General features: G+C 43.2%; 1 protein-coding gene across 1 annotated transcript in view; it reads left to right on the top strand.

Annotated features, from left to right (window-relative positions):
* TESMIN (testis expressed metallothionein like protein) overlaps window positions 1–16,193 on the top strand; it is a 1,691,460-nt gene extending 1,675,267 nt beyond the window's left edge. Inside the window, exon 13 of the mRNA XM_086958946.1 lies at window positions 15,986–16,193. Coding sequence (XP_086815072.1) covers window positions 15,986–16,193 — 208 coding nt within the window. The remainder of the gene's footprint in view (window positions 1–15,985) is intronic.
* Window positions 16,194–26,280: the final 10,087 nt, after the last annotated feature.

Raw genomic sequence — 26,280 nt, 5'->3', positions numbered from 1 at the left:
GGCCTATAGGTGTGTACTCAACATATTGTTTTGAGGTAGCAGCTTGTTGAACCCATTCATGCATAATTAGCCCCAGCTTGTGTGACCCATGAGTGTCTGCAGTAAGTGGCGAGGGGCTGCTGTCATCTTATAGCATTTTCAGCCAGTCTAGAAGGGACCCCATATATTTTTTGATCAGGAGGCCATTGGCATCAGCTCTCAAAAGTTGGTCAATTGACTGTGACTAAAAGTGACATATTGTCCTTGCTCGTGGGAGCTCGCCTATAACCCCAATGTATAGATACTCTGTGTTTGGTAAGGAAGAGCAGCATGGCATGAAATTTACTATTCTCCGCCGTAGAGTCTTTAACATATCCCAATAATTCAACGAGCAACCAAGCCTCGCTTGAGGCCCCCCAAATCTATTGTATTTGACTAAATATGTCAACCCAGAAGGCAGAAATAGGTAGGCAATACCAGGACATGTGCAGGAAGGTGGCAGGGGAATAGCCATATCTCCAGCAATTCTCATCAGGTCTGATCCCTTTACAATGTAGTTGAGAAGGGGTGTTGTAGAACCTATGTAGATATTTAAAATGTATAAGCCTCAGTTTATATTTTGGTGAGAGCACCTGGAGTTGGCCACAACAAAAAGCTCAGATTTCATCCGTTATCTGACCATCTAGGTCTAGATTCCAACTGCGCCTGGCCTTAGGTGTAGTCAATGGTGCTGTGGTTTGCATGGAGTTAAATAATGGTGTGATTCTTCTACAAGGATATGCATTTGTTATTATCTGCTCGAGTGCAGATAATGAAGTGGGGGGGCTTGGAAAGGTGGTGTTGAGTTGCCAACATGTCGCTCTCACCTTATAATAATATAGAAACTGCCCGGAGAAGCTCCCTGTACCCTTAACCATAGGACCCGGAGGGGTGCAGAAGGTGTCGTCAGGATAGAGTTCTGCAAAGGTTTCAAATCCAATGGATTTCGCCATAGATAAGTTCCTGCCATCTCCCAATGCTGGGATAAGTGGGTTTCATGCAATTGTGATGGTAGGGGCAAATAATATCTTTAGGCAAGTTCTGGTGCGCAGCCTATCCCAGACCCACTGAATGGTCTCAACGTTATCTATTCCGTCCCGCGGTCTGCGGTATGACTGAAAGAGAGCCACCTGAAGGGGAAACGGGGCTGCGATTTCCGCCTCCACTGGCACATGGGGCTGAAATAGGGTGTGATGTAGCCAATAATGTAGAAATTGAGCTTGTTCACAAATCACATAGAGAGGTATATCCAGAGCCCACAGTCCTCCTTGCGTGAGGGGGAGTGTGAGTAGCTCCCAGGAGACACATGCTTGATTCTCGGACCAGACCATCAAGATCTACATCGAGTGGATGGTGTGGAAAAAGGCTTGGGTGAGAGGGATAGGAATGTTGACAAATAAATATGAAAATTTAGGTAATACGACCATTTTGGCAATGGCTATCCTACCTGCATGATTTATTGGTAGCTAGGACCACGCTTTTGCCTTTTCTTACAGCCAGGAGATTGCGCACCCAAAATTTAAGTTCTAAATTTCCTGTTCATCTCGACTTAGCCAAATGCCCAGATATTTCACCAGGCTTTTCGCCCGTTTCAGCGGGTGGTCCAGGTCAAACAGCTTGGTTGCCTCTGTGAGCAGGAATACTGTAGACTTGGTCCAATTTGTAAATATTCTAGAGATACCCCCAAACTTAATGAACTCCCGAAGTAGTGGGCTTAGGTTAACCTCAGGGTCTGTGATATATAATGTCGTATCCTGCCCGCTATTGGCTCCATTGCGATGGCAAAGAGGAGAGGGGGAAGGGTGCATCCTTGACGGGATCTGCGGGAAATACAAAAAGCATCTGACAGTAGTCCAGTCATGCACAGTCTGGCCAAAGGAGCCATATAGAGCAGTTTTATCAATGCTATGAACGTCGGACTGACACCCTTCCTCCCAAAAATGGCGAAACCTTTATGGCCATTCCAGCGCGTCGAACGCTTTAGTCGCATCGAGGAATGCACGAGTGCCTTAACCTCACGGCTAGATAATGTAGCACCGTGAAAAATGTGCGGAGATTGTGCGAGGTAGATCGGCCCGGTCTGAAGCTGGATTGGTCAGGTCTCACGATCAAAGGGAGTAGAGGTTACAGCTGATTTGCAAGCAATTTAGAATAGATCTTGGCATCAATATTATTCAGCAAAAGCGGCCTGTAAGAATCTATCTCGGGACTTGGTTTACCAGATTTCTGTATCGTTTGGACTATCGCGTCCCACATAGACGGGGATGCATTCCAGAAGTCTAAGCCTCCTCGAAGTCCGCGAGGAGATGGGGCACCAGTAAGTCAGCATATGCCTTATAAAAGGCGGTCCTCAAGCCGTCAGAGCCTGGAGCCTTATCCGTGGGCAGACTGCTGATTACCTGCAGGATATCGCTGGATTTAAAGGGTTCATGCAAGTATGCTCAATGTGCCCTCCCGAGCCACAGCAATTCAATTGAGTCAAGGAATGGTTGGAGCTCCTCCGGTACTGTCTGATGGATGACGGTGTATAATTTGGTATAGAAATTGGTAAAATGACCCAAAACCTTCTGTGGTCCTCTGACTATGGTTAAATCATCTCCCACTATCTCCTATATATAAGTGACTGTGTGTGGTGTTTTGAGCATATTCGCTATGGTTTTGCCAGGTCTGTCCACTTACCCATAGCGCCTAGCTTGGGTGTATTTGCCCAGAAATTACACCTCTCTGTGCGCCTCCTCCTCCAATTCAGTGGCACCTCCTTAACCCCTTCGATGCTCATGAAGGAACCCAGCCGTCATGAGGCACAGGTGGCCTGTGCGCATGACGACTGGGTTCTGTCACGACCCCGCCCACGATTGGAATGTCAAGCACCGGGCTGGAATTCCTGCCGCAGGCAAGGTGTGAATAGACAGTAAAAGTGCACGGTCCTCCATGGCATGATATGTGTTTCCATCTCCTGATGTGAGCCTCTAGAGCAGTCAGCGTGCCCCCAATAGCCGGCCTGGGTTAAATGCATTTCCCCCTTATTACCACTTTAAACGCCTCCCAGAGCATTGCATATGTGGAGAATGACCCAGCATTAGTGGTAAAATATTCCTTGATGTCCCTATGTTTCTCCTCTCTAAAGGCGGAGTCCAGCAGGGTGTTAGGGGCAAGGCTCCAGCTAAACATCTTACATGGTGTGTTTGGGATAGTTAGCTGCAGCAGACAAGGGTCGTGATCCAATAGCATTCTAGGGAGGTGTGTGGTGTCCATGGTCCATGCTGCAATGTCCTGGGAGGCCAACCAATAATCCAACCTGGACCAAGCCCCTTGATGAGCTGAAATACATGTGCCCTCCTCCACTTCTGGGCGTCTCTGCCTCCAGATATCAACCAAACTGCCATCCTCTACTATAGTATTCAGGGTGTGTATGAGAAGTGCCCTTTCTGTCCAAAGCATCATTCAACACAATCACCCCCCCCCATACTTTAGTATCACACCAGATGATTTGCATCTTGGCCCATACAGTACGAAAGAATTCAGTGCAGTCAATATTCAGTCTATACAATGCCACAGTTATCATCTTCATCCCTCCCAACACACCTCATAGAATCACAAAACAGATTTCAGGATCTAGTTGCAAATCTATGGTTTTCCAGTCTAGGCCTTGTCGAATTACTACAATATAACATAATTGCTAGTCACATATTTTAACTGCACACCATTCCACATAATTCCACTTAACCAATCCACTCCACACCACACAATTCCACCACACACAATTCCATAACTAATAATTCCAATCCAACCCACATAATTCCCACCTACAGCACATACATCCACTCCACACCAATTCAAAACACATGGGTAAAAGACATTGTCATTTACAGTGCCAATACCTCGAACTCTGACAAATGTGAGACCAATTTGCATTGTAAATGCTTGTTTTACTTGTATTCATGCTGCACTCCAGCCATGCTGCTACACAACATTTCTTATAAACATAGAGAAATAACTCTCTAATAGGCCAAACATATTAACTTTGCCAATGCTTGGTTTAATTGACATAGAAATATAATGCAGGTTGGTGATATGCCAGTAAGGTGGTGGCCTTATAGCTGTATTTATATAATGAAACAATCACTGTTGTTGTACTTATAGTGTCAGTTATATGTTTTGAACAAAGATTTGTAAATTGTTCATCGTATATTATAAGAAATGTTTTATTTCTCCATTTTCCTCTCCTGCTTTTTCCCATTGCCTTTTTAGGTCGAGCCTATAGCGGCAGCGGAGCTATCAGCTGCTCGTTTTGTGAGGCATGCAGTATTCAGTATGGAGTAGAAGCTCCCTGGAAGCTTGGCCCACTCTCTGCCAATTTTTATCAATAGTCTAGTTCCTAAATGCTGCCTTCCGATTGGTTTTAGGCTTATTAGTCCCCCCTTATGACGGTGATGTTGTCATTTGTAATCTTCCATGGCTACTGGCCCCTTTACTTCAAGTATTGCACAGTATGTTTTATTTATACTGTGAGCACTATTTTCTTCCCGTGCCTCCTCCTCCCTCAGTCCATGTCTTCTCGCCCCCCCCACTCGCGTTATTTGTGCCTTCCCGCCCGCACTCCTGTTTACTATGCAAGAGGTCTTGCGTAAATGCGAGTCCTATTGCATTGCAAATGCTTGTTCTATCGAACCATCTACCTTTAGTGCGACTTTACAGAGCTATGGCGCATAATCGGACATTTGTGTGTGTTCGTCGCACTATAGACCTCAGTCTGCTCTTAAAATGTCCTTGTAGAATATAGGCACAAAGTTTTCTGTTAGTGTGTCCTGATCATATAGCTAGAGTCCACATCCCGGAGGGACTAGGGGTGGCTCACTCCCCCACCCGAGCCCTTCCCTTCTGCCATTTTGGAGTGTCTACCCCAACTTTTGGGGGGGTGCCTCGGATGATTACAGGGACCTCGATTAAAACTAAGAATGGTATTCCAGGCAGGGGATGGCAGGGACGGGGTAGGTAAATTCTTTATTTCATGATTAATAAAAAATCTTTGCAATTGATCTGAAAAGTAGTCGGTTGAGCACTTTTGCAAAGCTCATAAAAAAGCAAAGGATAAAAAAAGAAGACATTTCATTACAATCACATTAGTTTAAAAGCATATAACAATTGGCAATGTTAATAAATATGAAAAAAATAATATGTGCAAAAATGAATCTTGTGCTGTCCTTAAATGAAGAAATATTAAAAACCCAGGGATTCATGTGAGGCACTATCAGAGTATGATTTTTGTTCTAGCAATAGTGAGAAAGAAGAACTTTGTCAAACATTCGCAAGTGAAGGTTCTTTACATGTAAGAGTTATTCACAGATAAGAGTTTTTCCAGTTCATGGACTAACGGCTGGGTGTAGCGCGATGTTTGCTAATTTCATAAAGCGAACCAGTCTGCAGGCTAATTGAATGTCCTCCCCGCTAAAGCATGCCAACAATGCCTGTCAGCGCGTTCGCAGACGTGTTTGGTTTCACATCTGAGTTAGTTGTCTCCTTCGTTCAATATCTAGGGCTTTGCAGCTGCATAGCAAGTGCAAAACATCCTCCTTTGGATCTTCACAGAGTCTGCACTTTGCGTTGGATTCCAAACGTCTCCACGGGGGAAGATGTTCTTTTGATGGTATTACCCCATCCTCAACTGCAAAAATGACTCCTTCATCGCCCTAGAGAAGCTAGTGCCTAAGTAGCCCTGTGGTTGGGGCCCGGTGTAGCTTTGGATCATGTACCACCCGTGAGTCCTCCTGGTTTATGTTGCTTTATCTTCTTCCAGGGATTGAATCTTCACAGTTTTGTTGACGAGCCGTTTGCAGCATTTGTGTGTGCAGCTTGCTTCCCAAAGGTCTTTTAGTACAAGGGTGCTTATTGCTGATTGGAGATAGACCATTGCAGGGCTGTCCATGTTTCTTTCCAGCTCTTTCCACAAGTAAGTATTCAAAGTGCCCATCTCAGCACTCTTTACTTTGTGCCAGCATTTTACGTAAGCACCCTTACGTGCTATTTGTTGTTTCTGTAGGCCGAACTCAAGCCTCAGTTGAGCTGGCGAAGGGTACGGCGGGAGACTGAAGAGTATTCCCATTGATTTTGCTACTACTTTATCTAATGTTGACTCGTCTCTCCCTCTCATACATTCGCTACCATAGGTTATCGATGGCAGTAGTCTTGCATGTAGTACGTCTAGCAGAGGAATTAGATATGGACCCGCTATTTTGTTCTTAATGCTCTTTAGTGCAATGGCCAGTGATACCCCCCTGTTCTTAATTGCCATTTTTTGTTGTGTGAAGGAGCCTTTCGAGTCAAAAATGATGCCCAAGTATTTATATTCTTTGACTGTTTCCATCCTCTGATCTCGCAGAAACCCCGGTGGGTGCGGCATTTTTAAACTTTTGATTTAATATCATCACCTTCGATTTCCCTAAATTTATACTTAATCCGCACTTTTCTGATAAATTGGTCATTGTGTTAATAAGGTGTTGAAGGCCTACAGGGGTTTGGCCTATTAATATTAAGTCGTCGGCATACAGTAGGTTTGACAAAGTGAGGCCCCCTAGCTTTGGAGCGTGATGATTGCTTTTGTCAAGTTCATCGGAGAGATCGGACATAAAGAGGTTGAACAGGGTCGGTGCGAGGACGCACCCCTGCTTCAGACCTTTTGTAGTTGTTATTTTTCTCGATAGAAAATTACCTGCCCCCAGTTTTATTTGGATCCAGGTTTCTGTGTGCAGTAAGGTCTGTAAGTTCAGCAATTTGGAATCGGCGTTCCAGCTTGAGAGCTTGGCCCAGAGTTTCCCTCTGTCTATGCTGTTGAATGCAGCTGAATAGTCAATGAAGCACACATATAGCGTTTTTTGTGTTTGATTGTAGAAACTATTAGCAGGGAGAGGGCCAGAATGTTTGTTGTTGTCGGGGTGGCATTCATTACTGCCCTGGGGGCGTCAGTGTCTGACTGAAGGTTTGGGATTAGGACAGGGAGTGATGAGGTCTGCTCAGACTTGCTGGAGATGAAATCATGAGGGGCAAAGTTCTATTTGTACAGGGCCCAGCCTGCCATTGGTGCCATCTTGCAGAGCAGTAGTACAGTCTGACACATAGGGTATCGCAGTTTGGGGGTGCACAATCTATACTCATAGAATTAAAGCGCCCTGTCTGCAATCGCTAGGTCTTTTAAGAATTATAGCCACAGTCAGCCATCAGGAATGATTCGAAACACTTTTGGAAGTCTTCATATAACATCCCGCAAATGCCCAACTTTTCCATCGCGTCCAAAGACTGAACAAGTTAGGGATAATACTCACGCACTCAGCATGTAATGGGCGCCAGAGGGATGAAGGAGTTTGCACTAAGTGTAGGAAGGTGGATATCTGACTATGGTTACCCCCAACTTTTTGCCTAGTGTTTAGCTTGTTTTCGACTTAGTTGGCCTGGGATCCTGCTATTCAGGACCCCAGGCTTCCTGCTCTCTCTGTTAAAATTGACTCCATGTACCTTAGGTACATATCTAAATGGATACTGGGTCACCTTATCAGTCCCTGTACAGTGTACCTTAGGTACCCAGGGCATAGGTGCACTCAGGGTCTACCAGAGGCTGCAGCATGTATTATGCCACCCCTGGCTGGCCATCTAAATCTGACACAACTGGCTGATCAATCAGCTGGGGCAAGGTGGTGTAATCACCCTTTGCTTTAGATATAGTATACCTATATCTAAACCTAAAATGGACACATATACTCCTATAAGTCACTCCTATGGCAGGCCTTAACAATCCTGGAGGCAGAGTGCTTGGAATTATGTGAGATAGTGCTCTGGCATGAGCTGAGCCTGTCTGCAGCTTTCGGAGCCAAGTCCTATAACTGTTTCCATGATAACGCTATACCATATACTCTTAAGTGCATTATAACCTTGCGGTTATTGCTAACTTTGGCATAGCATTTTTAAAACATGTCGAGTAAGGTGTCATACGAATTGGAATACTACCCCCTCGCCAGTTCTGGCGACGGGGGTAGCATTCCACCCTACTAGAGGGACACGACATGTATGTAACTGTGAACCCCGGTTAAAGTTAACTCGAGCCTCAGCATCACAAAATGGATGCTGCCACCACAGACACAAGTCTGACCTACTGCTGCTGGGAGTCCTTCCAGCGAGGGAGGCTTGGGCAAAGGGTTTCCTGCTTTGGGAGGTGCTAGCACCACCCCAGACAGGATTTTGTGTATTAGGTAGGACAGGCCTGAAAGGAATGAGACATGCCTAGGGCACACAAGGTGCCCTGTGCATACACCGGTTCAAACCAGTTGCTAGGGCACTCCAGCCCCAGCTCTGGCATGAAACCGGACAAAGGATAGGGGGTGTAACCACCCCCCTTCCTGGTCCCACCCATAGGAGGGACCTAGTCTTAGTACAGCTCCCTTTAGGAGAATAAAGGTAGGAGCGGGTCCCATTCCAAATTAGATTATCCTGATTTGAAACTCTACAAGAAGAAGCTCTGGACTTCGACGTTCTGCTCCACAGAAGACTGAAGAAATCTCCCTTGTGGGCAAGGAGTGTCCACCATGCATCTGCAGGCACCATCAAGCGTCCTAGCGGTTCACTTTGTCGTCTTCCCGAGTGGATCCAGACTTCAGAGCCCGACGAGACCCGGATTCCCAGACCTCTCCGACCGCTACCTACATCTGCAGCACAGCTGAGATCCGTGGGTGCGACGAGACACGTGGGACCGGTCATCTTGGAGAAACTGCACTTCGCTTCCAGCACGACTTCAGAGGCAACCTCGACAACGTGCTTTGGGGATTGGGAAGCCCCAGCCCCGAGCCGCTCCTGCACAGAAGATCAGCCCTCCAGCATCCACAAGATCTGCGTGGGGCCACTTGCCGGCTGGCTAGTGGCCTCCTAGACGACGATCCTTGAAATCCACTCTGCTGCTATGGTTGCTCGAGACTGGCCCCAGCTTCCCTGCAAAGGAGAATCACCCCGGACCCTCGTGGTCCGCACCAGACGCCTTTTCCACTCACCGCGTGGGTTGCCTTTGCCAAGGCCTGTTGACGCCGATTCCAGATCCAACACCGCCGACAGCGAGAGCCTGCGTGGGACAGCTTGTGCCTCCATCCTGGTCGTTGCACCACCTGGTCCACGTGGCTGCAGAGTCAAGCGTCCACTCTTCACCTGATCGCGACAACATCATCTGGTTCCTTCCTTGTTCCACTCCAGTCACTGGCTAGTGACTGTGAACATTGTCCCCTCTGCTTTCAGGTCTTCATCTTCCTTGATCCACCCTTGGATCACTCTGGACAGCTTCCATCAGGCCGCCTGCAGCATCTTTTCTTCCAGGCTCCATAGACTTCAACGCGGAAACCCGACACACTTTGACACCTGTGCACCCGCATCCCGTGGGTGAGGTAACAAGGGCATTTCGGTGCTCAAGGGTAGATTGACTCTCCTAGTGTTCAGATTTCCAGTCGTTTTGGTCCTAGCTAGTCGGAACTGTCTAATACTTACCTTTTCATAATTTGTACTGTCCATTGACTTTGTTATGCATCTTGCGTGTGAGTTCACACTCTGCACACGCATTCCGTGGGCCTCCTATTACTTACCTCAGGTCAGGATAGTGTAGTCCCAGCGATCCAACAGCCTCTGGACAGCTCCATTCCTTCTATCGAATTCCTTATACCATTTACTTAGTATATGGTTTGTCGTGCCCCTAGGGCACCATTGTAATTTGTGCAACTTATCGTATTTTTCTTAAGAGTCTTGCCATGTGCTTAGCTCTCTGATCTCATAAAGAGTTCAGAGGTGTTTGTTAGTTAATAAATATCTTGTGTATTTTCATAACTACCTGTGTGGTGTCCTTTCATTTGGTATTCAAGGGGTTATATGTGGTAAAACAGATGGATTCACATGCAAAAAGAGTTTAGCCTAAGACTGCTTTGTCCATGCTACCATTAGGATAGCTGGTCTGTAAGGTTGACTTACAACCAATCACCATAAGGGTTGTTTGGACTGATACAAGGTGATCACTAGAATTAGTGAGCATCATATATCAAACCAACTTCTCACACTAAGCACCTAACCCCTCAATGGCATGCTGCCCCGCCGGCACTTCACAGCAGATAAATGGATGTTATGGTAATGAGGGGCAGCGGTAATGGTGCCGGTCTAACTTTCAGCATAGCCAGCAGCTGTGTCACTTATGAGCCCAGTGTTTTAGTAGCTCTGTGACAGCTGCAGCCTGATGGAGTGATCTGGTGCTGAGGGGTGGGGCAGGTAGTGGAGTGCCAACTGGGGCTGACACCGCTCAACTGCACTCCTAAGATATCATTTTTATTCGGATTTATTAAAGCATACTGTCTCTGAAATAAACAGCATACAGCATCCTGACTCCCTCTCCTGAGCCTTGCCAATGCCCTTGCTGCTGTCTGGGCAGCTAACGAGTACTAGGTTAGTGCCCTTCCATTCCAATTTCTGATATCTATATGCTTCCCTCATCTTTATACTTGACTTTGCTTGCAAGAAAAAGCCACTCTTACGGGCAGATTTAAGAGAAAGTGACTCAGTGCATTCCGCAAGCCATTTGGCTGCGCTGCTCTGAGTCACTTTCAGAGCAAAGGAATGCAACATATTTACAATCATATGTTGTATTCCTGTGCTCTCCCCTGCACTGGCGCACAAACAGCTGCCATGCGCTGGTGCAGGCACCCTTGCACCGTGGTGCAAGGATGCTTGCTTCATGGGGAGATTCTTTTCGTGCAGGAAGGAGCACCTTCCTGCACGAAAACAATCACTACAGGCATTTTCCGCTTTCAGTGCATGCTGCAGAAAGCAGCACGCATTGAAAGGGGAAAGAACGAGGAGAAATGAAAACACTTCTCCTCGTTGCGGCTCGCTTCGCCATCCCTAGGGGGAGAATGACCTTTACCATGCCATTGTTACACCACAATAGCTTCACAACACGCTTATTACAATGCAAGTCTTTACAACGACTTGTGCTGGATACTCTACACCAGTGTTTCCCAAACTGGGGTCCGCGGACCCCCAGGGGTCCGTGACACATTCCCAGGGGGTCCGAATGCAACAGTTTTAAAAGCACAGAAAAGTTTCTTGTATAATTAGCAGCTTTCTAGCAACAATAAAAGTGTCAAGATAATGCCAGTGATTAATGTACCTGCTGGAGCGTGAGGAGAGATTTGTTCAGTGGCAGCTTTGACTTAACTAATGTAGCACTGAGGGTTAATGTGCCTACTGCAAAGAACATGTAACATGCATTTTAAAAAGCAGTATTTTATGTGCATAGGTTCGCAGGGGCGGCTGGTGACATTTGACAGTGGTGTGGCGTAAACTAATTTGCATATTGCACCGCAGCGAGCATGTCTAAAAACATTGCATTGCATAGGCAAAACGTCTTGGTTTTGCCAGTGCTTGTTTCCCATTTCCAGCTCTGGTTAAAAGAGAGACCTAGAAATAGTCAAATGCATTTTGTTGTTGGCCATCCATCCGTTTCCCACTCATGCTTTTTTAATTCCCCACAATCTCTCTTCATTTCCCGCTTTTATTTTCTCATTATTTCCTTCCTTTTTTCCCTTTACTGCCATTGTTCCCTCCCTCTTTTCATTCCCTTTCCCTCTTATCTATGTCTTTTCTCTTCCTTTACACGCTTCTTTTAACACTCTATATTTCCGTTGATATTTTTTCCGTTTCTATGGCTATCAGTGCAAGTAGTCATAGCTGACCACAAGATACCTGACCCCTTTCTGTTCTTTAGAGGGACCCTGGCTGGGGGGGCACCATGACTGCTCGCCCAGTCGCCCTGTGCAACCCTGGGGGCTGCGGCCCGCCCCCTGGTCCTCTCTCTAAGGGGAACTGCACAGGGGAAATAATCTGCGCATGCGCGGGCTAGTTTCTGCCCAAAAATCCACTTGCGCAGCTGCAGCAGGCCCAGCCTACCCCCCCCCCCAGTCCCCGTCACCCCCCCCCCCCCCCCCCCTGCACTCCGGAAAAGATGTCTCCCGGCCGGCGGGTAGCGCGATTATTTTAATATCTTTATTTGTATTTTAGTGACGACGCAGTGGGTCCATGGGGTTTAATGGGGCTACGCCCCTACGCCCCAATGGACGCACCGCGCCTGTAGGTTCGTGGTTACTGCTTTTGTCACAGAGATTCTTTTCTTTCGTTACTGTGCACTTCAAAAGTGACAATCGTAATGTAGCAGAGGGACCTATAAACGGTCATCAAAGAGCTGCTTGCAAACTGCATGGTACCAGTTAGTAAGTTATGTTTTTTCCCGGTTATTCATTATCCTGATGCTGCTAAAAAGATTTATTTGGGTGGAAATACATTTTTTTATGTTAAAGTCAGTGCAAACCACTGTGTTATGTTCTGAATCCTGAGTTTGTGCTTTTCCAGACCAAGCATGCTTTAAAAATGCCTGCCAGTATGAATGACCTGTGAACCTTGTAGTCCCCTTTACCTTATGTAACATTTTATATACACTGATTTACATGTATGATTCAATGTCTCTTTATGTGTGTGATGTAAAGTGCTCTGACATTTTACAATGGTATGAGAGATGCTACAAAACAAATGAAATACACGTGACAGAGGGGCTATTCAATATAAACTTCTAAGGGCCAGATGTACGATCTGTTTTTATATGCGAAAACCGGTTCGTGAACCCGTTTGCGCATGCAAAAAGCTATTGGGCCGTGTACATTGCCTATTTCGCGAGTCGCAATTTGTTTGCGACTCGCTAAATAGGTTTGGCAACTTGCTATTTGGAAGGGGCATTCGCTTCCAAATAGCTAGTCTCAAAACCATGTACAAATGTATTGCGGTCGCAAAACACTTGCAATTACCACCTACTTCAAGTAGATGGTAATGCATTCGCAAATGGGAAGGTGTCCCCAGGGGACCACTTCCCCTTTGCAAATGCATGCAAAACAAAAACGTTTCATTTTCTTTTTATTTAAATGCATGGTAAAGGGGCTACATTTTTTTTAAAACTGCTTAATTTAAAAGCAGTCCCAGACATGGTGGGCAGCAGAGCCCAGTAGGCCACCATCGCTGGGAGGGCTGGCATTCCCAATGGGCTCGCAAATTGCGAGAGGCTCATTAATATTAATGAACCTCTCAATTTGCAACCCCATTGGGAATCCAAAACAGGGTTAAACACACTGTTGTACATTTCATTTAGCGACTTGCAATTTGCCACTCGCAATGTGTCGCCAATTGTGAGGTGCTAAATAAAATGGTCGTACATCTGGCCCCAAAATCCTTACTACTTTGAGTATTTGTTTTGTGTGCACATGTGTGTATTTTTTCGAATTACTGTTTCAATATTTGAAATTTAACTCATACAAATTGCTTGGGGGTCCCCGGCTTCCAGTGGTGTCTCATTGGGGTCCTCAGGAGTCAAAAGTTTGGGAACCACTGCTCTACACTAAGGAATAGTATGATTTACTATTCCAACACCTTCCCTACTGTTCCACACACTGGAGTTGGAATAGTAAATCATACTATTCCTAAATCCAGCTCCTCTAGCGCAAGTCGATTGTAACAACTTGCGCTGTAACAAACGCAATGTACTCTACTGCGTTGTGAATGTATGCGTTGTAACGTCATACATTCCCCCTACGGTGGCGTAGCATACGGACCCATTTCCAGATTTACGATTCCTTGTAAATGTGGAAATGTGTCTGGTTCCATGGGTTGTGCGTGGGAACACCCACAGCAACACCCATGGAAAGCCCCTTTCACACAAAGTGTTGCATGTAAAGGGGCCATATTTACAAGGGCAGGAAAAGCCACGCAGGGTGGCTTTTCCTGTCCTTGTAAATAAGAAGCAGTGAAATACGGCACCAGTGCATCACAAAAAGTGATGTACTATTGGCGCAGGGGGCTTGTAAATCTGCCCGGTAGTTGTTGAAATGTCACTCATAATTAAACTGAAATTAGGAGAATGTTACACATAGCAATCTAAAACCTTGGCAGCTATGTTCCCTTCTGTGTCATTCTCTCTCCCCATGTTTTAATTTACAATGTGATTCTGTCTTTTCAAAAATAAAAATACCATTCTTTCACTCCCACTTAGTGCATATGTTTAATTTTCATTTATTTCACGTTTCCTGCTTTGTACCACTTGCCATTTTCTTTTTTAAAAAATTAAATTTTTCCACTCTGACTCCGAGCACATGTTTACATTTCGTTTACTTCACGTTTCCTTCTTTGAAACACTTGTGATTTGTTAAAAAAAAATCGATTCTTTCACTGGGACTCCGTTCGAGCAATCATTTAATTTTCATTTATTTGACCTTTCCTTCTTTGTACTAGTAGCGATTTGCTTAGAAGATAAACATACAATTTTTTCACTCTGTCTCTGTCTGCATTTAATGTTCATTTATTTAACATTTCCGTTCTTTGAACTACTTGCGATGTGCTTCATGTCTCTTCTCGTGCAGTGAAACGTCAGGTAATTTGTAGTGTGAAGTCTGTCTGGTATCCCATGAAATCGTGTATCCCCGCACTCCGCCCGAGCAGAGATCGACTGCTTCTGTCTGATCCTGCCCGGGCTGAGTTAATTCTCCGAATACGGCCGAAGTGAAGGGGATACACGATCCCAATGGGATACCAGATATTACACAACACCGGTGCTAGTAAATTGGAGGTATTTCTTGGCACAAAGGGGGGTAACCTGACTTATGGGAGTAGGGCAACCATGACAAAATGCTATCATGATATACAGAGGTAATTTCTTACAAAAAGGGTCAACTTTAAAGTATATATATATATGGCATAAATGGAAAGATTCCGGCACTGGAATATTGGGGGCACCCTTGGCATGTGGTACATCCATGACAAAATGCTGTCCCGGGTACAATGGAGGTAATAGTTGAAATATGGTTGCATCCATAGCAGATTTTGAAAAAAAATGGGATCTATTCCGTGAGAGCATAAGGTTTCATTAGCTTAGCACACTATAATAGTATTTGAAAATGTAACGAGTGCCATTTCAGAACCTATTTAATTTCAGCAAACTTATCTGAAAACGTGCTTTGCTTTAAAATGCATTATATGACCACATTCTTTTCATCATTTTCATGGGAGGGGAGGGAGCTTGTTAGTAGAAGCCTGGGGCCTTATTTATGAAGGACTTGCGCCGCCGGTGCATCACTTATTTCCATGTTAAAAGTGCCGCACCGGCGGCGCAAGTCCTTCATAAATAAGGCCCCTGGTTCTTTGGCTTCGCTTGGTCACTACAGTACAGGGTGATATTTACTTCCCGGAAATTTCAAAGATCAGATCAGCATAGGTGGCATCTGGCATGGATGTTTGTGATGTTATTATGTCATATGACATGAGTTATTTGCGGAAAAAACAGGATCAAGGGTCATGTGACATCACTTCCTGTGATGTCATTAAGTCAAGGGGCATGTGATGTCACTTCCACTGCCCCTGCCATTTTTGATGAATTGACGCCCATGCTCAGGGTTATACGATTGCCTCTCCATTGTCTTCAGCCTGAGATTTCCTCAAGATTCCGGCCAACCTCATCACTAGACACTGTGCAGTTTTTTGCTGCTTTTACACTTGAGTCATATCTGCAGTTCCTCTGCTTCCGCTTTGACCCTTTAGCATAATGTTTCCTGTTGATATTAAAGAGACTCTTCATATAGATTAACCACTGTATCCTATTATCAATAAAAAAGATATGCTCAAAGATTCTTCTCACAATTTTGTTAGGCGAAATGGACATTTGTGAAATCTGGTTAACTCAATTAATTTCCTTGTACCTGAGCAAATGCAAGGTGTTGCAATTGTTTGTTTATTACCTAAAATGGCAGTTTACTTGGAATATATATTCTTTCTTTCCCATCACATATAAAGTAACGTATTTTCGTCATGTTGAGTTATAGTGTTTCTCTGTGCAAGATAAACAATTCGTTTCTTTCCTTTTTAGGTTTGCAGTCACCTGCATTTCCTGGGAAGTGGTAGAAGCAACGTGTGCGTGTTTGCTGGCACAGGGAGAGGAAGCAGAAAAAGAGAATTATCCTGTTCCTTTAGCTGAACAAATGATCCTGGAAGAATTTGGAAGATGCTTATCACAGATATTGCATTCTGAGTTTAAGTCCAAGGGCTTGCAAATGGATCAACATCTCCTAAATTGAAACGCTGCTTTTAGATTTATGTCATCATTATTAGTTTGGCTGGTGGAAAGCCAAATTGCACAGGGGATAAAGGTCCTTCCTCAATCTGCCCCATACAAACCTCCTTAACATATTTTAAGTTACCGCCACTCATTAGGGAAATGTTTGATGAAAGTTTTTCAGCTGTAGCACTTTCGGCACAAATATGATGCTGGGCGGGTCACCACGTTATGGTGTCCCGTTCAGCATTTTTATTTGTTCTGCAGATACAAACTCCTAAAGCAGGATTTTCTTCCCACAGAAAAATAGAAAGGTCGCTAATGTGCTGGGAGTATTCTACCAATGCAATGGGGACATTTCTGTTATTTTCCTTGTTTGCAAATGCCAAAGATGTTACAATGTAGTTACCAACTTAAAACAACGGTGTTTAAGGTGCAGTCCAAAAAAGCCAGTCGGTCTGATGTATTGTTGCTAACTGCTCTTTGTCAGCTGGAGCACCGGCCAAAGGCTTCCGACAGCAGAGCAATCCACATCTAAGCGGTTGGAACTCCAGAAGTTACTCCACCTCTGACTGACGTTGGTGGACCTCAAATTTGGTGGTTCAAAACTTTTGACAATTTCTGGCGTATGCCTCATTCAGTTAAACTCTAATGATTCCCTTATTCAAACACAAATATATTGGGGTAATTGATCCCAGTGGCAGTCGCTCAGAACTCCAGTGGGGAGGTGGCCGGATAAGGGAGACATAATTTCAAAAACTTACCTGCCCTGCTGCCGACACGTCAGTGCTCCTCTACACTCCTTATGGTGTCCAAGCAGTCCCTGGGACACCAGCACAGGCTCCCCACCCAATCCAGATGCTGCTCTTGCAGCTTGAGAGCAGCGCCAGGATTGGTCTGAGTAGCCTCGTTTGGCACTCAGACAGTGCCTCAGTGTCTGTAGCATTTCTCCAACCCAATTCTGCAACACAGCCGGGTTGGAGAAACCTAAGTGCGCATGTCTGTTTGGCCAGCCTACGACAGCTGTCCAAACTCACATGCACACTTTACAGTGAACACTTCCCCCTCCTACCTGCAATGCTCAGCCCCGCTCTGCCCAAGACTCCCTGGCTTAGAGAGTCAGCAGACCAAAAAATTATTATATTGTTATATTATCTTTTTATTTTCCGGCAACTGACTCAGTGGGGCGATGCTCCTCTGCCATTACGGAGAGGCCGCACATGATTTATCCTTCAAATAAATACTGTTGTTATGGCAGGCTGTGACATTAAAGTCTGTTATGCTGCCATTTATAACAAAAGTTCAAACTGCACCAAAAAGACCACAGTTGATACATGAATAGATAGATTACTGAATAAATATATAAATAAGTAAACACAATTTTGAATACAACGTGATCTCACTTAAAACGTGCATTTCATTTCGACCAAGGTACATATCGTTATTAGTGTTCCCCTATTTCATTGTAAATCTGAGCTCATGACTAGGGAGCTTCTGTGTGCTCAAAGACAATAGCAGTATTTTTACTGAAAGTATTTGAACTCTTTGAGTGAACTGGGGTTCATAAACAATCATTGAAAGACCTGCAGCCTTAAGGCTTCATGATAATTGTCCAACTGAATTTCAATGGATGACGTTTACATCAAGCAGATTTCAAAACAAGGCAGCAGTGAAAAGAACACATTTATTTTAGTAAAACACCTTGATAAAGAGCTACTAGTAAAGAGTGAACTGTCATGTACTCTCCTACTATGATAAAACCTTAACATTAATATTTTTTTATCATTCCTCTTACGGTTTTAAACTGCCTAGCCTTACACTGCCTTTCTTCAACTCTTGGGTTCCTGAAAAATGCACATCTTTTTGTGTATTTAAATAGCTTCAGTATCTACCTCATATTATACCATGGAGAAATAGTGTTTTACTTTTGCAAATAGTAATAGTTTAAGAACACTGTTTGTGTTATCCCTTTTTACTACCAAGGTCCCAAAGGACACTTTTGAATTGTTTGATTTCATTGGTGTTATTCCCCGTTCTCATAAGAGTATCTGCTCTGAAATATATACATTTATGCACAGATTTTCAATATGGCCTTAAAGCCCGCTGTAGTGTCCTATACCAGCAATTGAAGGCCCACTCCAGCATTATAGACCCCAGCCAAAGATGGCTTTTAACAAAGAAGAGGGCATTTAATGGTCAGTGTGGGCACTAAAGTGGGCTATAAGGCTATGAAAGCATTTCACTGAATGAGAGCGGGATGACTTAATTGAAGAAACAGCCTCCTGCGGGTGAAGGGAGTTACCAACCCGTTGTGACCTCAAAGCTTCAGTTTCTTTTAGAGCGGTTTTCTTGATTTGGCAGAGCATGGGGAGACAGTTGCTGAGGAGGAATTTTCCTTCCTCCTTCCAAGTCTTCAGGACACAAAGAGCAATGGGAAAAAAGAAGGCTCTCTGTCTGCCTTTTGACTGCCTTTGACTACATTTTCTGGGTCTCTCATTGCCCTATGAAATTCCCAATCCTCAGGAGAGGTTGTGGGGAGGGAATATGAGAGTGTTTGGATTAGGACATTGTTGACAGAAGCGGGCCTAATGACAGTGTTCGTAGATGGCTGCTGATCCGTTGTCTTCAATGGAGCTGTCAACTTTCCAGTGTTCTATTATACGTTCACTGACATCCAGATTACTCTCACATAACAAAAAGACAAATTGCTTACCAGCCTCTGTTGTTATGTGTATTGTGCTGCTCATGTCATGCTTCTATAAAAAAATGACGAAATAAAATTGCTGATTATCAACATTTTCACAAGCCCAGAGGAAAACAACTTGCAGTTTACCTTGACTACACCTTTCCAAAATATTATACTGTAGTGCCTATAAAGAGGAATATATACTTTCAGCATCAAAAATATTGCACCAATTGGTGAAGAAAGACTATTGAACCACACTAAGGGGTCGATTAGGATCGCGGACGGACTTGAGTCCGTCCGCGACCCCAGAGTATGAGGGAACGTCCGCAGGGGCTGCGGCGTTCCCTCATGTGCGATTAGGATGTGACCGCCACCCTGGCGGTCACATCCTGGATATTTAACATTGCGGCGGGTGCTGCTTCAAGCAGCACCCGCCGCAATGTTAAAAGTGCATGTTTTACATTTACATGCACAAAGCGGCAGGCACCGCGCGGTGCCTGCCGCATTGTGCATGTAAATGCTGGGGGGTACCATAGGTACCCCCCATGTGCACCCCCCACCCGCCAACACCCTGGGGGCCCCGCAACGGGCCCCTAAAATCAAAAGTACACATGCTTTTCCACGGCGGAAAAACCGCCGCGGAAAAGCATGTTTACTAATGCTTCCTAATTTGGCTGGCGGTGTCTGATAGACACTGCCAGCCAAATGAGAGCTTTTCCGCCGCGGTTGTAATCCGACCGCGGCGGAAAAGCAGCGGACAGAAACCAAGACCCACCAGCCATCGTAATGCGGCGGTGGGTCTTTGGTGAGTCCGCAGAGGATTTTCCGCCTCCTCCGGGCCGGAGGTGGCTTCCGCCGGCCCGGAGGAGGCGGAAAATCCTCCATCCTAATCGGCCCCTTAATGTGGCGTAGTCATTGGCTAGTCAATCGAGACCTTTTGATGCTTACCCTTTCAACCTATGTGTTTTATCCCACCAATGGAGAGTACTGGCATTGTCACAACAATGTAATTGTATTTTAGGGATATCACTTAGGCAAATCCTCCTACATATCCGACACCTAACTAAAACAAGTGTATATGCAATTGGAATAATATCTACCAAACAAGCATGGCATATTTTTTCTTTTCAAAGCAGACACACCATCTGCATAAAAAGAAAACTTACTGCCCTCAAAACAGAGTGTACCAGAAACCAAAGTCAATATCAGAGGTCTGAAAAGATGCTCAGTTTTAGAGCACCAAAAGGGTGACCCGCTGCCGAAATTTAACCCTTCCTACCTTTAAGTCAAATTTAGCAGTTACTGGACTTACCAATATAAATAATGAAGATAGGTTGTAAAGGCAAGGCTAAGACTTCTTATCAGCACTAACCTAAGTCCCTCAACTGACTATCGGTCTTAAGCGTAGTATCCTTTTCCTTCTCATTTTGCATGAGAACTAGGAGCTCTTGTCTCTATTTTATATCAATCAGATAGTCATTGTGCTTTCGTTTTCTGTTGATGTGATAACAGGTGTGGCCTGCATTATATTTGCTTTGATTTCGCCACCTTCTAAAGTCTACCCAAAATATCTATCCATTAGGACATACGGAAGACACGACCAATAAATGAGGAATTACTAGGGGAAATTCCCTACTTAGGGCCAGGCTTTAACCCGTGGTTCTCACTGGTACTAACGGAATTAAAAGACCACTCATAATTACGACCTAAGGGTAGTAATATGATCCTTAAACGTTATGTTAAAACAATAATTTTTGTTCACATGCTAACTTAAGCATTTTGTGAAAAGAGAAACGAACAGGACAGTGTATCTCCAAGCTATTTTAGCAAAAGAACAGGTTGCTTATTGCTAAATTAAATCAAAAAGGCAAATATTTTGTTCTTAAATTTATAAACGAAAGTTTCATAACAAGTGAAGAAGCAGCACCCATCAGGGCGTAGAGCTTGGACAGCATTATTAGCTTGACATGTCTCCCCCTTAAATTGCAAGTCCATGTTCCAAAATCTCTGGAAGAAATAGTCAAAGATGCACTTGTACTCACGCAATTGTGGTATCAGTAATAGTGCAAACCGCATATCACATTGATTTTTTAAAAAGTGTGCTGTTACTTATCAGTGCAAAACTGATGGCACATTCGGATTGAGTGTTGTATGCTGATATCAACAGCAGAAAACCTTTTACTGTAGTAATGGAAGGTCAAATAAGAAACGTGCTGCTGACTTTAACCTTTCATTAGAGACTCCTGTGCACAATCGGCTACTATATACCACAAATAGGTAATTTTCAATTTTAAAATGATCTTTGTAATTCCTTCTGGTTAAACATTATTCAGATAAAAACGATGTAAAACTATAGGCTCTAATTTGTTTTTAGATCTAATGCTTTGAGAGACAATCTCCTGTGCAGAAAGGCCTCCGTTCACTTACGGCAAATTGCACGGAGTCGAAGTGGATACTAGCAGGACCTTGCCCCATCTTCTAGCAGAGGGAACCTGTGGCTTGCACTGAATCCCACTCTGCACGGCTGCAGGTGTCTACCTGACAGAGTTGCAGTGTAGGCAGAGTGGCAGTCTGCCTGGCCACTCTCTTAGGGCTTCCAGGAGCGGTTGCTTAAGGCCCACTGAAAGACTGAGGACAGCATAAGCTGAGCAATGATAAAAAAGAGGACAACTCAGGTTGCACTACCGGACTCCATCAGTAAATGTACAGCCTACCTTTAGAAACGGGCCCTTTCTCCTAGATATACTGCCCCTTGAGAGGGCATATTTGTCTTTTGGACAAACATTTCCCCATACCAACGTCTCCATGTGGATGGCACAAATATCGACCAACTCCTGGGTCATTTTGTGTTTTGCTTGAACATTCTGTTGGGCTACTGCTTTTTCTGTATTGCAGTCCTGCGTGGGTCAAACAAGATAGCCTCGCATTTCCTTTTATAACATATCTGTGGAACGGAATCTACCGTTGTGCATGTAAAGGGTATGATGTGCAAGCAGGTGGTATGCCAAATACTCCAAGAGTCACAAATGTTGATTTGTCTTACCAAATTTCACATGTGGTGCAAATATTGCATCTTTTGGATAACTTAGTACTGATCCATCAGTAAAAGACTCTAGCACAATGTAGCTCATATGTCGCCTGTCAGCGTCCAGAGAGCTGTCAGTCACTCAGGCCGCACTTACCTAATGTAAGCAAGTAAAAATCGAGGCAGAAAATTCCTAGAGTTGATAAGTCCCTTTTCCAAACTTTCAGCAGCTAAGGGGTTTCAAATCTCGACCAACTAAAGCCGATGATTCTTGCATTGTAAGATGATGCCCTGGCAGCACTCCTTAGGTTCACGTAGAATCTAATAATGTTAAGATGCAGTGTAAAACACGTTTAGTCTAGCCTGATTTCGGCGCGCCATCAGGGTGGCTTTTATATTTCCTGTGTATAGAATATTTTGTTTTGCTGTGCAGCACTTTATAGGTGTAACAACTTGTCAAATTATTAATCATCTCCACATGTGCCTACCTTACACATATGCAAAATCAGGGCACCACAAGAGCAGCCAGCTCATTAACTGAGATTGCTCACATAGAGGAATGATTTACATCTGAATATATCTTTTGCACACTTTGATCATGAAAACAAGGAACATCACATTTCAACCTGCCTAACGCAAACCATGAATTATCGTCTCAACTTGAAGGCAGTTTCAGGGACCATCTGGAGTCATTATAACGTCCTCCAAATTACACCACGTAATAGGACTGTTGATATAGGGCCTTTAATTATCAGGAACGATCGGAAAGAAAATAAACGATTCGAAGCTGAAATAGGATATACTGGGAATTGTTTCCAAATTGAAACGTGACACGCTATTCAGTATATACGATAGAGTTTGATATGAGATGACTATCTACTTATAAAGCGGCATTCTCGTTCTTCTGAAAAGTCAATGTCTGACAGACAGCGCCTTTAAACATCTTTTCCGTTTTGGAGTGCTTGACATTTTCGTATACAGAAATTAGATCGTTTTAGTCGAATCTCATCTTCTTACCTTCCGTTTTGCCAGCCATTCATTTCATGCACACTGTATACTCTTCTGTATTTTGTCTCATATGCGTCTTTCTTTTTGCCACAACAAGTGGGCCCGGACACCCTCACAGCATTATTGTCAGTGTTGTGATAGCAGGGCAGAGACCCATTTGGTGCATTAGTCCTCAGAAGAAGCTTTTGTAAGCAACGGTGGATTACCCGTGCCATCATCCAGGATATTGTCAGCAACTAATAGAGAATTCATCCGTAATGTGGAACCATGCTGGAGGTCACATGCAAGAAAAATTAAAAGTACTTACGAAAACCGGTTTCATTTGGCATATGCCTAAGACGATATTTTATGTTCATTTTCGCATAGTTTGCCACTTTACCTCGCTCATCCCAAGATTTCTAGCTCAGAGTCTAATGCTGAAGACCACTGCACAAAATGTCAACAATGGTTTTACGGATGCAAGTGAGCACGTCTTTAAACTGCTGATAGCTTTTCGCCATTTAATGAAAACAAACAAGTCAAATGCTTCCCACCAACAGAGTAACAACAGCCTGTCTGAATTAATCGAATAGACAAGACTTACTCATTGTTTCTGCCGCACTCGTAGTTTGTTTAACTTTATTTAGAAGTACATTTATTTTCTTTCTGTCTAAACATTTTATAATCTCAATACTATTAAAATATATAGAAAAAAAGTTATTAGAGATAAATCTTTTCCTTGTTGTCTCTCTTTAACATTATTTATTAGATTATAAAACATTATTTAAACACACTAAAAATAATTCAGAGTAAAAAGTATATTGTTAAAATGAAATGTTAAGAATAAGACTTCTGACAGAAATCGTAACGAAATATTTTATTTTCTTGTGACACGAAACCACTTTTAAGAAATGTAAAAATGCACATTAAATAGCGTGGTTTTATGTCTTATTTTGATTACCAAATGATTTATATGATTACCACACGCTTTAGATGTAGTGAAATAAAATATAATTCATATTTTTCTAACGTCAATAATTTACCAAATATGTAATAAATTATTTTCTGTTTACTTTGCTATCTTTGTGTTTGCATATGTGTTCTTGCATGCATATGAGTGTGTCATGATGACCCTCCTGAATTCTCAAACCGTGCATGCCATGTCTTCTATCTACATACGAGTGCAATTTGTAGAATGATGTGCCCCATCTCTTTCATACTAGTGACTATTCTGTGCATCATGAGCATGAGAGGTAACTTTCCAGCTGTTAGGCTCAATCGCAATTTTTCAACTCTTGTGACATTTGTTGTTCTCATAACTACATAAACCAGATACTACCGACAATTCAATGAATTGCCAATCACTTCAGGGGCGTAGGAGACACTAAATTTTTGGGGGGGACAGGGACGACCTTTTGGATTTTCCATTGTCCCGAGACAAATCGACCATTGTCTGGGAACCGTACACTCCGTTAAAAGAATACAATCGCATAGTTTGGTAGTGAAACATTGAAAAAGGCAGACATCTAGTCACAGTTTGCTTCTTTTTTATTTAAATGTATTTATTATTGCAAGATGGAGCATATTACATTTACATGTCATGAAAATAGCAGTATAAAATAAATAGGAAGATCGGTTAGTATCAAAAACAAATAGAAAGAACAGAGGAAAAACAAATACATTTTAAGAAAACATATGTAGTATTTAACAGATGAAAAAGAAATCTCAAGTAAGTTTGGCCTCTTTTAAGATAAGAGTTATACAGTTAATATTTCAGAGTTCAAAAACATTTTTCCAGATTTTTTCCTTCCTTTTGTATGCCTTTGGACCTCTATGTTTTGCTAGCGTAAGTTCCATTACTCTTATTTCATTTACCAAAGTGCACCATTCTGATACATTTGGAGGTTCTTTTGAGATCCACGATCTTGCTATCACTAACCTAGCACAAGCAAATATGATAGTTATTAGGTCTTTATGCTGACAGTTAACATCTTGAATGTCCAAAAGCACCAAATGTGCTGAAAGCACCGGGGTGTTGATTCGTTTGCGTTTTAGGACATCCATTATCCCCTTCCAGAATGTAATTAGCCTTGGGCAAGAAAAGAGCATGTGTTCTATTCCAGCTGCTGTCATATCGCAATTCGGACATTTTGTTTTATCGGTTACTTGATTTCCCTGTGTCCAACTAGATATTCTTTGTGGGGTGTAATATAGCTGAGTAATTGTTCTGTATGATTGTAGTCTTAAATTAGAGGAATGAACTATTACATTTATATGGGATAGTGAGGCTACAATCTGTGTAGGATTGATATTCATGCCAAGTCTGCAAGACCATTTAGACCTGATTTTAGTGCTATCGTCATATTTGCATTGTTTTAAATATCCGTAACCCAGATTAATAAGTGATTTTGTTTTCCCGGAGTATAGACATGCTAATGTGTCTGATTGGGCCACTTCAGATATTGTCATTTAACGGAGCAGGTAATCTCCTATTTGGATATATTTAAAATACATATCATCTGCTAGGCCAAATATGGTTTTTAATGTATCAAATTCCAGAAAGCCATTTGGACCATATAAGTCGCCCAAAATACAAATACCATGTCGAGTCCAAAGATTTCCTGTCCCGTCTGAAAATATGTCTGGAAGACCTGGATTACCCCATACTCTAAGTTCAGCATTAAAAAAGAAAATTTTATCAGTGGTTATAATTTGATCCCAGATTATTTTAATATGTCTAGCCGTCTTAAATTTAACTCGTTTGAAATAGTTAGGATCATGTAAACAAAATAGGAATTGGTTGCAGTCAGGTCCCAGCATGTACTGATGATAGAATAGTGAGCTCTCGTTTTCATCAAACTTCTTATACGACGAAAAAAGTTTGCAAGAAAATATAAATTAAAGTCAGGGAAAGAAAGACCCCCCTTTTCGATTGGTGGTTCTAGGAGTTTCATGGCCCTACAAGCTTTTTTGTAACCCCATAGAAAGCTACTACAGATGCCTTCAAGTTTTTATTTAAAGAAGAGCTTATTTGGTTGTAAAGGTATGGCCCTAAATAAGTATAATACTTTAGGCAATATCTTCATTTTCACAAGATTAATTCGCCCTACTAGGCTAAGACGGATCTTGTGCGATTTTAAAAAAAATAGAGTGGTTTCCTTTAATAGAGAATCATAGTTCATAGTTAATATTTCATCAATATTAGCTGCTAACTTGATTCCTAAATATGTCGCACTTTGACATGTGCCAGGTATTGGTTCATCTGGATTATAATAGGCAATGACTTGTGTCTTGCTTACGTTTAATTTATAACCTGACACATTGCCAAACTGTGTAGCTTCTTCAAATATTTCAGGTATAGCTCTAACTAGGTCTGTTGTGTATAACGCAATGTCATCTGCAAAAGCAGTT

The sequence above is a fragment of the Lissotriton vulgaris genome, chromosome 2_1 (genome assembly GCF_964263255.1).
Source record: "Lissotriton vulgaris chromosome 2_1, aLisVul1.2, whole genome shotgun sequence".
NCBI classification, from domain to species: Eukaryota; Metazoa; Chordata; class Amphibia; order Caudata; family Salamandridae; genus Lissotriton; species Lissotriton vulgaris.
This window is presented reverse-complemented; position numbering and strand designations above follow the sequence as displayed.